This window comes from Juglans regia, chromosome 3 (assembly GCF_001411555.2).
Source record: "Juglans regia cultivar Chandler chromosome 3, Walnut 2.0, whole genome shotgun sequence".
Lineage (NCBI taxonomy): Eukaryota > Viridiplantae > Streptophyta > Magnoliopsida > Fagales > Juglandaceae > Juglans > Juglans regia.
Genome location: NC_049903.1, coordinates 26,455,939 through 26,470,105, shown reverse-complemented (window position 1 = coordinate 26,470,105; position 14,167 = coordinate 26,455,939). Strand labels below are relative to the sequence as shown.

Genomic DNA, 14,167 nt, shown 5'->3' with positions numbered 1-14,167 from the left:
CTAGGGAGGCAGGACTAACCTAGCTGGAGGAAGGATAGGTCAAAGGTAGTCAGTGTTGGCGTGAATGTATGCCTTGACGTCTGGGAGATTGATGAGAAATTTCTAGAAACCCAAGAGGCTAGCATCATTATAGGTATCGACCCTCTCAATTAAAGAGTTTGATTGAATCAAGAAGAGTCAAGTTGTTTGGGTACTATGCATGTAGCCTGTTTGACTTGGTTGCATCCCAATCATTTGAATCTACAATGTTCGCTACAATGTGTAGTGTATGAATGGACACCATACAACAAAGTGTGGTAGTGGCTCTACTGACAAGGGAAGTAGTAGTATGCATGAGAGTTTCTTTAAGATGTTCGTTGGAGTTGAAGGGAAGAGTTTTAGAAGCAGACCTCATAGTATTCAACCTGCTAGGGTTCAATATTATTCTAGGAATGGACTGGCTATCCAAAACTCTGCCAGTATAAAATTGTTGAAGTTGGGTGGTTAGCTTCCAACTGCCTGGAGGAGAAGTAATGGAGTTTGTAAGCAGCAGACTTAGGGCATTTCTGAAGATGATCTTGACCATGCAAGCTAATAGAGATTTGGCTAGGGCAACAAAATCATACTTGGTGCAAATATTGATTAAGTTAATGGAGAAGAAGTTAGAACGAGGGATTCCAGTCATCAAGGAATTCCTAGAGGTATTAGACAATGATCTTCCTGGATTGCCTCTAATCCAGGTGATTGAGTGCACACTTGATCTGGAACTAGTATTAGCTCTAGAGCACAAGGCACAATATAGAATGACTCCATCGGAGTTAAAAGAATTAAAGGTGCAAGCTCAAGAACTTCTGGATAAGGGGTTAGACAAAGTTTGTTACCCGGGGGAGCACTAGTATTATTCATTAAAAAGAATGATGCAAGCCTTCAAATGTGCATTGATTATCGGGAGTTGAACAAATTGGCAATAAATAGTAAGTACACCTTTCCCAGGATCGATGATCTCTAGTCATGGTATCACTAGATGAAGATTAAGGAGAGTGAAGTTCCCAAGATTGCCTTTAGGGTGAGGAACGGACACTATGAATTTCAGTGATGCCTTTCGGTCTGGCTAATGCCCCTGCAACGCCTATGGGTATCATGAACTAGGTGTTTAGGCCATTCTTGGATGTTTTTGTGGTGGTTTTCATCGACTATATTTTGGTATACTCGCAGGATTTAGAAGACCATATGAATCACCTACAACTAGTATTGGGGAAACTGCGAGAACACCTGTTGTACGCAAGGCTCAGTAAATGTAAGTTCTTTTTGGAGGAAGTAAAGTTATTGGGGCATGTGATCTCCAAGGATGGAGTTGCAGTGGACCCCATAAAGGTCGAAGCAGTGGTAGATTGACAATGTCCCATGACAGTTCACGAGGTTAGAAGCTTTTCGAGACTTACTAAATACTATAGAAGATTCATGGAAGGTTTCTCCAAACTCAGAAGTCCACTTGCGGCTTTGATCAAGAAGAATGGTAAGTTCATGTGGACTAAGAAATGTGAAAAAAAATTCCAGAAGTTATAGAGGAGGATCAACCACGACTCATGTGCTGGCCTAACCAGAGCCTCATAAGGCAATGGTGGCTTTCAGCAATGCATCCAAAGATGGCCTTCGATGTGCTTCGATGCAAGAAGGACATGTAGTGGCATACGCATCGCGTCAACTGAAGGACCATGACAAGATCTACCCAACCCATGATTTAGAATTATCAGCGATGGTCTTTGCTTAAAGATTTGGCAATTTTATCTCTATGGCGAGGCCTATGAGATATATATACACCACAAGAGTTTGAACCATTTCTTCATGTTGAAGAACCTCAACATGAGGTAGATGAGGTTGGTAGATATAATTAGTCACTACTAGTGCGAGATTAAGTATCACCCAAGAAAGACCAACCTGGTCACCGATGCACTGAGTCGGAAGTCAAGGGTGAAAGATGTACCCTAGTCTTCGGAGATAAATTCCATCCTAAATGGAACGAGAAGACTACTATTGGACAGTTCTCAGCAAAAGGAACTCATTGGCTAGATGTAGGAGCCAAGTGTTGTAGACTTGGATATTATTTTCGGTGAATTAAGTATATTTCTTTGGTACTCATATTTGAAGTTATGATGAGTAACATGAGATCCTTCTGCTGTGATTATTTTGTATATGTATACTAGGCATTCAAGCACACAATATTACATGGAATGTAAGTGGTGCTTGCCTATGTGGCGTGCATCCTAATGTCTCAACCTTACGCCAAATCTCAAGCAAACCGGGGCCATCACAATTTAAGTATTTTTTTTATGTTATAAAGATTGGGTCATTATGTTCTGTTCTTAGTTGCTATAGATTGAGAAAGTCTATACTGTGAGAATAGGTTAGATATTATGAAAAAACCACTGCCTTTATAAAAGCTTGAAACATGTAAAAGAAAAGCAAGATTAGTGGAGTCTCTCACATAGTTGGGAGGGGGAATTTTTTGGATGGTCCCTACATATGAGGGAATCCACATTAGCCATGAAAAGGCAATTTGGTAATTGTCCAAGGTAGGATTTTTTTTATGAATTAAAAAGGAAGACAAATGATTGTGTATGATATATACGCATAAGGGGAGAGAAGAAAGAGAAAAGTGTCGTATGAAGAGAGAGAAATAAAGTTTGTCTTTCTTCTCATATGTTTTCTCATGCTTCCATTAGAGTTAATTTGAAGGGTCATCTACAATTCAGCTTTGTTGAGTTTCAATATGTTGTTGTTGATGATGATAGCTTCTTATTGACCACTGATGATAGTTGAAATTCATCTCCATTTGGTTGTTCTTAATACCCACATTGTGAGATCCTTCTTGTTCTTCTAGTTGCAATCCACTTGTATGGTGATGATTTATGTGTTAAATCAAGAATATAGATATTCTCGATGTACTAGTAACATCTAGAGATTATTTTGGGGTAGAAAGTTTGTAAACTCATTATTATTGATAGTGAAAGTTTTAACTAGACTACGTCCCATGGTTTTCCATTTGCATTGGGTGTTGTTCCAGATAATTTTATTGGTGTCTTGCTCATAGATTGATTGATTTCTCTTTATTCTATTGGTAAGTTTATTTTATATTTGATTGCCTATTTAATTTGCATAATTAATGGTACAAAATACTCTTATGTGTATTTGGTGTTCACCCAAACACAAATCAAATACATCCGTGCTGAGGGAGCTGAATGAACCTTAACTTCTAGTAGCATGGTTATTGGTTTTCTAACAATAGTTGTTTAATTGTTCTATACAGGTGTTCCCTATCTTGTTCAATTCAAGGCTTTGAGCTCCTTGTATAAGTATAGTTACATGTTGTTGTTCATTATGCAAGTGGAGTTCACTTCTGTCCTACATTTGGTTCAAGAAATTGAAACTAAGATGGTGGAATTATCCACGTTGAATGACCTTAAGTCCATGCATTGATCAATACTCTACAACTAGCTCAACAAATAGAAGTTCTGTATCAGCAAGTTAGAAATCTTATCTTTTTGTCCATATTTCTTATTTATGCTTTTTTGTTTTGTACTTGCCTTCTCTATCATCTTTCTCGATTGGTATAGTTAAATAGATTGAGTCATACGATTTCAATACTATTTTCTCACTTGAGAGAGATACTTTCTTCCACTTGTATATTTGATAGACGAAAGGGAACAAATTTGAAAATACCCAACATACTTGGCTTATAGTCTTTGTTTGAATGTAGGGACAACAATTGTTTTGGGTTGTATGGAGCCTGGTTATGAGCTGAGAAGACGTAAAGTAGAGAGTTTGCTTGATTCTTGCTCGATATGGCACTAGAGCAAAGTTTAGGCAGAGAGTTTGCTTGAGGTGCACTCAATGGTTAGGTCGATCGAACATCAGAAATAGAGTTTGTTTGAGGCTCACTCGATAGGCCACTTCAGCAAATGTTGGATAGATAGTTCGTTCGAGGCACGCTTGACAGTTCGCTCAAGCGAATAACCCAAATATTGCTGCCTTAAGGTTTTCTCGCGTCATGACTATATATATGTAGTGTGAAACCTTAAAATGAGATCAAAGTGTGAGCAAGTAGGATGCACGATGTTGTTGGAAAGAAAATGAGTGGAGGGACCCTAGAGAGAGAGAGAAGCTCTTGTAACTCATTGTATGCTGTAAATCTCTTCTAAATAAAATCCCTTGTAGCTCCATGGACGTAGACATGTTGCTGAACCACGTAAATTTTGTGTCGTATGTGATTGATTCACGTGTTTCTACATTTATCATTGGGTTAATTACACTTTACCTCCTCGAACTTTCACTCAATTTATAATGTGCCTTCGAAACTAATAATTGCATCAAAGTGGACCCTCGAACTTTCCAAACTTCTTAATCCCCCATTCCGTCTACTTACAACGTCAAATCTAACAGAAATTCACCACAAAAATGTAATTTTCATCTAATTTATTATCATTGACCATATAAAATATTAAAAAAATATATGCTATCAATTAATAGTAAATCATTAACCATATATAAGATTATTTTAACCTAAGTTTCAAGCAAGTATGAATAATCTATGTACACAATGAAATATTTTTATATTCATTAACCATATATAAATTAATAAAAAATTATTTAATGATTTATGATTTATAATTAATTGATAGCATATATTATTTTATATTTTATATGGTCAATCATAATAAATTAGATGAAAATTATATCTTTGCAGTGAATGTTATGCACATGAGCAGCACGTGCAGTGAATTTCTGTTAGACTTAACACTACTAGTAGACGGAAGGGGAGATTGGGAAGTTTTGAAAGTTCAAGGGTCCACTTTGATGTAATTATTAGTTTCAGAGGTACATTGTGAATTGAGTTGAGCGAAAGTTAGAGGGGTAAAATATAATTAACCCTTTATCATTTTACAGTCCTCTCGTTATTGTTGCTTGTGGGTGTGGTTTTTCACAATAACTGGTATCACAGTTCTAAGATTCGGGGTTCGGGGTTCGGGGTCCAGGGCTGAAAGAGAATGGTGGCTAGAGAAGAAGTGAAAGTTTGAATCGAGAAGTTCGATGGCACAACTATTGGATATTAGAGGATGCAGATTGAGGATTATCTCTATGGGAAGAAGCTCTATCTTCCTCTATTGGGAAAGAAGTTGGAGAACATGGATGATGTTGATTGGAACCTGTTAGATCGACAGGTCCTAGGGGTTATATGGCTCACCCTGTCAAGATCTAGGGTGCACAACGTTATTAAGGAGAGAAGCACATCGGATCTCATGGCGGCTTTGTCTAGTATATATGAAAAGCCATTAGCGAATAACAAGGTAAACTTCATGAAGAAATTGTTCAATCTGAGAATGGCAGAAGGTATGTCTGTTGCCCAACATTTGAATGATTTCAATATTATCACAGATCAGTTGTCATTGGTTGAGATTGAGTTTAATCATGAGATTCGAGCGTTGATCATGTTGACATCACTGCCAGATAGTTGTGATGCCATGAGAATGGCAGTAAGTAATTCTATCGGTAAGATAAAATTAAATTACGATGGTGTTCGTGATATTATTCTCGGTAAGGAAGTACTTGAGGAAGATTCTGGCAAGTTTTAAGCTCGTGTTTGGTCCTGAGTGTTAACGATTGTGGCAAGGGATATGACAAATCAAGTTCCAGGAGCAGGGGTAGCAACAAGTCGAGATCTAGGCAGTAGATTACTTGCTGGAATTGTGGTAAGATGGGCCACATCAAAAGAGACTGTCGAAAGCAGAAAAAAACTGAGGATGACGCTGTGAATGTGGTGGCTATAGAAATCTCTATTTCTTGTAGTGCATAGTTCGGTTGATGATTGGGATAATGGATTCAGGGGCTCTATTCCATACCACTTCACATCGAGAGATCATGCTGAATTATATTACTGATGATTTTGATAAGATGTATACGAGGCTGCCGGAGAAGCACTAGATTCAGTGGGAGTGTGAGATGTGTGCATTATACTCCCACATACGGACTTTGCAGCAAGTCAAACACGTTTCGGAGCTAAAAACAACCGATCTCTGTGGGACAACTTGACAACTATAGTCATTATGTAGAAACTTTAGCAAGAGCGTGGAAGGTCACAAAGGGCGCATTGGTCTTGGCACGTGATAAGAGAACTGATACTTTGCGTTTAACATCAAGGTCTAGTTATGTGCAAGAAAATATAAGGCTATGGCAAAGCAGGCTTAGTCGTACGAATCTAATGAGGAAACAAAAGGGAGTCAATTTTACGGTTCTCATGTATCTAAAATCCTGGTAAAGCTTCTTGAGACTACGGTGCGGAGTAGAGGTGTGAGAGACTAGAGGATAGAGTATTTGGTGATTCACCTACCTTGAACTATATCCTGTTAACTGAAGGTGGTGAACCATAGAAAAATAGTAAAAGCTTTCGAGATGGGAGGTCGAGCAAGTGGGAGTTAACTGAGAAAAGACTTAATAGACTTCTAGGAAGGTAGTAGGAACTGCACAAGAGATGGACACACTGACTGAAGACAGAACAAGTTGGTACCAAGAGGTGGGATCAGTCACCCAGATTAGAGAAGGGGACCTCAGCAACAGGTTCCCTAATGTGTGCTAGGGTCAATATGAGACTAGATATTCCCATTGCAGTGGGAGTTGTGAGTTCCCCCCATATGTGTCAACTGAGGGTGCTATATGTGATGAAGTCAAGTCGTGCACGACTTCGATTGGTCTTCTGGCTTGAAGACAGGTGTTGTAAGCTGCAGAGGTGATAGGGCGTGTGCTAGAGACAATGGTTGGTATGTGGTGAACTAGTCTCAAAGTGGGAGAATGTTGGGTTATGTGGAGCATGGTTGTGAGCTGAGAAGACGTCAAGCCAAGAGTTCGCTCGACATGACGCTCTAGTGAAACTCAGGCAGAGAGCTCACTCAATGTGTGCTCGATGGTTGGCTTGAGCAAACATCGGTCAAAGAGTTCCCTCAAGGCTTGCTCGAGTGAATGTTGGACCAAAAGTCCGCTCGAGGTGCGCTCAAAACTCTGCTTGAGCAAGTAAACTAAAAGTTGCTGCCTTTGAGTTTTCTCGCGTTGTGACTATATTTATGTATTGTTAAACATTGAAAAGAGAACAAAGCATGAGAACGGAGGAGGCACAACATTTTTGGAAAGAAAACGAGTGGAGAGACCCTAGAGAGAGTGTTAGTGAGGAGAGAAAAACTCTTGTAACTCACTGTGTGTTGTGAATCTCTTCTGAATAAAATCCCTTGTAGCATCGTGTACGCACGTTGTTGAGTTATTTGTGGGTGTAGTTTTTTACAACAAATTTTAGGTTCATAGTTCAAGAGTACCTAATAATTACTCCAAACTAAAGAAAGACAAAAAAGAGTTGGTGGTGAGAGAAGCTTTACCATGTTCAAGGGGACACCAGCAAATTGAGTTCCTCTCCTTGTTTAGCCGTTTATAGCTAATGCAGCGTCATCAAGATTCTCACAATTGCAGCCTCTAAATGTGAATCTTGATGATGCTACTTCTGCAAACAACTGTCCATCGAGCAAGTCAAAATTAGAACATTAGAGGCATGTGTGTATATAATTGAGATATGATAGTTGCAGTCATGAGCGTGTAAGCGTCGCGTAATCACTTTGAAAAAAGTGAATAAATACTAGACCCATATAAAAAAAATTAATTTTTTAATCGTAAACTCTATTATTTTTCAAAACGACTGCATGGCTCTTGTGCACTTCACGACTGCATGTAGCATTACTCAGGTTTGGACTACGACAGAAAACTAGTAATCAAGATGGGGTAGGCATTTATATGATTGCATGTTACAATAATTAGTATCGAATGTTGGATTCTCTCTTCACATGGAAAGAAAGACAATAAAGTTCAAAAAAAATACAAAGGAGAAAAAACATCATGGGAGCTAATTATTCGGGGGAAAGGAGGGTGTGAAGAAGGTAAGAGAATAGAAGCAGATGAACAAGGAAGGCCATTCCACAGCAGCAAACAGTGAATTAAGGGATGGGCAATTTCGGGGACTAGCTTTAGAAACTAGAGCTAGCTGTATGATTTTGTCCTTACCTAACTAACAAATTTATAGCTGCTTAGATGATATTTGAATAAAAAGAATTGGAGTTTCTCAATATTTCAATGAAAAGAACGCGAAAAATGGGTCATCTACTTGTCCTATCACTCTTAGAAGTGTGAGCTGATATCGAGAAGAATAATGATAGTTTTATAACTCTTCTACTATTTTTTATTATTTTTTTTAATTTTTAATTTTTAAAAAATTTTTCTTTTACTTAATATTTAAGAAAATGACTATTAGTAAAATTGTATATTTTTTAAATTTTTTCAAATGATTAAAGATATTAAAAAAATACTTAAAAGAAAAAAAAAACAAATACACTAAGAATAGTAAAGTGGTGGTAAAAGGATTGTAAGTCTATCATTACTTAATCGGGAAATATTTTATCTAAAATTATAAGAATTATATAACATCTTTATAAATTAATATGATTTAATTTTGTACTTTAGATTGTACAATTCTTATTATTATTAAAAAAGTAATGCTAGAGACAAGCCACTATAGTAGTGCACACTTTGTACTCACTGTATGATTGCTTCTAGTTGATTATTCCTAACACTCACTTGGGGAGATGTGTGGTCTACATGATGTCACATCATGTGTGTAAAATGAATGCTCCCAATAGTGACTTCTATCTATATTTATTCTTATTAAAATAAATATGACATCAAATTGCGTCAGTTATATTAATTGTGAGCTTTTATATAATTTAAGAATATAGTCTGCAAACTGTATATCTTTTGACTTTTGGTTAAACCCTAAGATTCAGATGTGATTTCTCAACAGACCATATTTCCAATGAAAGATAAAGCAAATCCCTCTCCCTCCTAGAAAGTGCGTATTTTCTAACCCTAAAATTATAATTGACAAAATCTTCATGATGGTGAGATCAATGCAAGATCTATGCAGGACTAATATCTATCCTAGTAGTGTTGTTGGCATCTGTTTAAAAAGTCAAAGATAAAAAAACATCAGTGCCCGGCCATTATAATATGTTTGTTGATGGCCGTGATCCTTTTTATAGATGATTGGTTTATTTATAAGATAAATTAGTACTTTGGCTTTATTAATAAACGGTGGTGGGGAGGATTTTGGGGTTTTGATATCTCTTGTTTAACGTGAAATTATTGATTATGCCTTTGACCCTTTGGAGGCAAAGGATATGCATATAGGCCACCTTGATCAAGCTAAACGAGACAAAATGTAATTTACTATTAAAATGATATAATTTCATATTGCGCACTTAGAATATATAGAAGATAAATGATATTTGCAGTCTTATGATATGCAAGTTTTGCACATTTCCTTTTTAAAAGGTGAATAAATATGGGCCCATGTGAAAAAATATATTTTTTAATAGAGGCGCCAACTCTTTTTCAAATGGAGTGTGCCAAACTTGCGTACTCTAGGACTATATCTAGCATTACTCTAGATAGAATAATGATTCGACTTCATTTTATAAAAGAGTTGTAAGTGTGTCATTACTCGTACAAATAACCATGATCCTTTCCGTAAGTAATTTCATTTTTTAAATTTGACAGTGTTTTACCTCTCATTATGCTTAAAACAAGAGAGATGCTCTAGATAATGAAGAATGCACTTGTTGTAATTGGACAACTAATCAAGTACTCAATATATAACATGATAAAACAAATTAATTTACGAATTTGTTTATTGACATGACAAATGCACTTAGGTGATGCTTGAGAAAGGATGAGATGGAAATTTTATGAATAATTGTAAGATGGTTTGTAAATAGTAATGAGATAGTTTGAGTTAAATATTTATTGGATTTTTGGAAAAGAGAAAAGAAGTTGAATTGTTTTTTATTCTTTGTTTGTAAATTTGAAAAATTGTAATTATTAGTTTGAAAAAGTTATAATGATTAATTTGAGAGTGTTTGCGTTTAAATAATATTTGAAAATAAATGAGATGTGATGAAATAAGATGGGATAAGATGAGCCAGAAGCAAACCGCCCCATTCTAGGTTCGAGGAAACTTTGAAATAAAAGTTCTAGTGACATGATCATTTCTAATATATAATCTCTCGGGGGCTAAATTCGGCCAAGCTCTAATAAGAAGCTTTCAGGTAAGTAAAAAAAAAAAAATCTACCATATTAAAATGAAAAAAATGTCCTAAAACTTGATAAAAAAAGGAAAAAAAAAAAACTCTGAAAGATTATCATGATCCTTTATAGGAGATAGACCTTTGGTACTTTAAAACTCGACAGAGTAGAAAGGCTCATTCTTGTACTAGGTTGCTCAAAGCTGTCTGTACCTTGTATTATAGCAAACAACATTTGGTTTAGCGTAATTGGCCTAATTTATAAGTTTAGTTCTAAGACAACAAGCTCTGATAAAATTTCTTTTTCTATAAATAAAAAATAAAGTGGATTAATTGGCCAGCGTTCTACATCCTGGAGAAATTCCAATGCAATTTTTCTCTCGTTTTCTTTCAACGCAGAGGTTCTTAATTCCTTTCAATCCCTTTCTTCATCATGTAGATGACAGTGATGATCTGAAACAGTAGACCACAGATGCATGCGTAGCAAACCCTACCGACGAGTCTATTGCTGGCAGGGTCGTCTTCATCCTAAGGAACGGTGGGTCAGAATTGTTGGGAAAATTTTGGAAAATAAATGATATATGTGCAAACGTTTTGAAAATTAGAGAATATGTAAAATAATAAGAATAAATTAGGAAAAGAGAACTTGGTATTGAGGCACGGTGTGATGGACGCTTTGTTTAGAGTAGATTCCGCCGCCTCAAAATTAAAAGATACATTAGGTTTCTTGACTGTCAACTCCTAAGACACAACAACTTCGGTTCCTGTTAATCTTATTGTCAGTGCACACAAAAAGAGATCCTTGAACCATATATAAAATAGCCAAAACCCATAGAAAGAAAGACAAAAAAATAAGGAAGTGTTTTTCTAATTTTTGTAGATAATTTGGAGTGAATAAATTTGTGACTGAGATTCCCTATTTATAGAGAATGAAAGGGTACTTGGAAAAGTCACAAATGGAATGAACTGACACTTGTAAAATATTACAATTTATATAAACAAAATGTTACTTCTGAAAAGTCACAACTTATATAAATGAAAGAGTATTTGTGAAAAGTCAACTAAAATGAAGGAACACTTATGAGCAGTCACAACTTCTCAAATATTATAGAATACATTGAAAATTTTTCTAATTCACCAAAGGACACAACAATTTGTTTGGTTGGCAAGCGATTAAAGCTTGTATCCCCAAGAGGCATGTAATGGATCAAGTCACCATGGCACATTTTCATTTAAATCTTGACAACCGAACCGTCACATTGAACAATGACAATGGTTCACTTTAATTTTATTTAATAGTAAATATTTTAATCATTTCTACCAACAATCCCCCACCTAATTAAAATATTTTAAAAGATAAAATAGAATAGAATTTTCTTTGGGCTAAGTACTATGCATCAATAAAGGTAGCTTGTGGCTTTGAACGTTTACTTAGTGTTAGCGTGTTTTCATCTAAAATATTCTTAGTGAACTAAGTCTTGAACCATAATCATTTACTGAAGTTTCTCCACACTGCGCACATAGTAAGTCATATATTATGTTCCTTTCAAGGTGGTGCATAAAGGTCGTGCACCATATCTTGGATTCATGAGCGCTCTAGAGTAGCCCAATTACCATAAACTGCAGTCCCACAGTCACACTCACATAGGTAATTCCTCCAAGGGTACTTGTAATTCACTACCTTGCCTTAGTCTTAGACTCATTTATAGCATTTCATTTTTCATTTACCATTGCATTTGTAGCACTCACACCATAGGGATGAAGTTGTAATAATATTTTAATAGTGATATTCAGTCACTCAAGTAGTTTGTTCTTCTCATTGAACCTTCTTCTTGGGATCTCTAGTCAGGAAGGTTGGGTTGCCGCTACTGGTGACCTAATTAATGAGCTTCAATCTCGTCTCCCTTGATGCACGTATAACATTTGACTTTGTCAGTCCTTTCATCAAAGGATCTGCTAGGTTATTTTTTACTTTACATATTCTAAAGTCAAGTACCCATTTTTTATCAGGTATCTTAACGTAGAATGTCTGATACTTAAATGTCTCCTATTATGATTTAAGTATTTATTATTATAAATACTTATTACAACCTGATTGTCACAAAGCACACAAATAGCTGGCATTGGTTTTTTAACTTGTGAATTTTTTTATAATAAATTCTTAAGTCACTCTACCTCATGTTTGGTAATATTCAAAGCTATTAATTTAGCCTCCATAGTAGATCGAGAAATCAAAGTTTGCATGGAAGATCTCTAAGTCACAGCAGCTCCACCAAGAGTGAAAATATATCCACTTGTTCCCTTACGATCTACTGTGTCAGTTATCCAACTAACATCACTATATGCTTCTAATATTATAGGATACCCAGAATAATGGATACAATATGTCATGGTTCCTCTCAAATATTTAAGAATTCTGTCTAGTGCCTTCCATTGAGAATCATCAGGCTTACTAGTATATCTGCTAAGATTACTCACAACCTATGAAATATCAGGTAGTAGGATTAGCAATATACAATAACGTACCAATAATCTGGGAATATCTCACTTATGACACAGGATCTGCAAGATTCTTATTTGAATGCAAACAAGGATCATGAGGAGTACTAATGGGCTTGTATTCGAATCTCTCTAACTTTTTAAGAATCCTTTCAATATAATGAGATTGATTTATGAGATTGATTTATGTTAATACAATCATGAGATCTCATTAACTTAATACCAAGAATTATATGTGCCTCTCCCATGTATTTCATGTCAAAATTCTTAGATAGAAAGTTTTTAACATCAAGAACAATATCAATATTGGTACTAAAGATGAGAATATCATCAACGTAAAGACATAGTACGCATAAACCATTAACTATTTTAGTGTATAAAGAATTATCAAATTCATTTATCTTGAAATCATAAGATAAAATTAATTCATCAAACTTTTGGTGCCATTGTTTTGGGGCTTGCTTTCAACCATAGAGTGATTTAATAAGTTTACAAATTTTTCTTTCCTATCCTGGAATCTCAAACACCTCTAGTTGATCCATGTATATCACTTCTTATAGATCGTCATTAAGAAATGCAGTCTTACATCCATTTGGTAGACCTCAAGTTTATGGATCGCTACTGGAGCGATTAGAACATGAATTCTGGTTATTCTACTAATAGGTGAATACCTATCAAAATAATCGATATCCTCTCTTTGTGTAAAGCCATTTGCAACCAGCATAGCTTTAAATTTATCAATAGTACCATCAAATCTCAATTTTCTTTTACAAATCCACTAACATCTAATGGTTTTACATCTAGGAGGAAGATCACATAAGTTCTAGGTGCCATTAGTCTTAACAGATTTCATCTCATTATTTGCTGCTTCTTTCCACAAAGCAGAATTAATGGAAAGCATGACATCCTTGAAAGTTAACGGGCCTTCCTCCATAAAATAAGTATAAAAATCATGTCGAAAGTCCTTTTCCTTTCTCACTCATTTTCCTCTTCCATGTTCATTTTCTAATCCAGATGAATTCTCAGGATTAGATATAATGGTAGGTTGACTACTGATGGAAGGAAAACTTACTATAGGTAAATATCTTTCTACTTTATTTTTTAAAGGAAATAGATCTTCAAAGAATGCTACATCCTTGAACGCCATGATGATGTTGGGATCAATACCTTGGACTTCTAATTTTATAATCAAAAACCTATATGTAGAACTATGTCTAGCATACCCAATGAATATTTCATCTACTATGTTGTGACCTAGTTTCCGTTCTTAATTTTTGGAACATTAACATTCGCAGGACAACCCCAAACTCTAAACAAATTAATATTGGGTATTCTACCCTTCCAGAGTTCATACGGTATTTTGTCATATCTCTTGAATGGTACTCTATTTAAGATAAAACAAGATGTAAGTATTGCTTCCTTCCACCATTGCTCAAGTATTTATGCCGGAATTAGAGAATATGCATTTGACTATATCTACCAAGGTTTTATTTTTTCTTTCAAAAAATCATTGGATTGAGGAG

General features: G+C 35.6%; 1 protein-coding gene across 1 annotated transcript; it reads left to right on the top strand.

Moving 5' to 3' along the window:
- Positions 1-629: 629 nt before the first annotated feature.
- LOC108990903 lies at positions 630-1,374 on the top strand. The gene is made up of 2 exons (XM_018965017.1): positions 630-851; positions 1,195-1,374. Exons 1-2 carry the CDS (start codon positions 630-632, stop codon positions 1,372-1,374), a joined length of 402 nt encoding a protein of 133 aa, XP_018820562.1.
- Positions 1,375-14,167: the final 12,793 nt, after the last annotated feature.

Coding starts and splice junctions, on each gene's coding strand:
- LOC108990903 (XM_018965017.1), top strand. CDS start 630: ATGGAGAAGAAGTTAGAACGAGGGATTCCAGTCATCAAGGAATTCCTA. Junction 852..1,194: donor TGGATAAGGGGTTAGACAAA/GTTTGTTACCCG, acceptor GTATACTCGCAG/GATTTAGAAGACCATATGAA.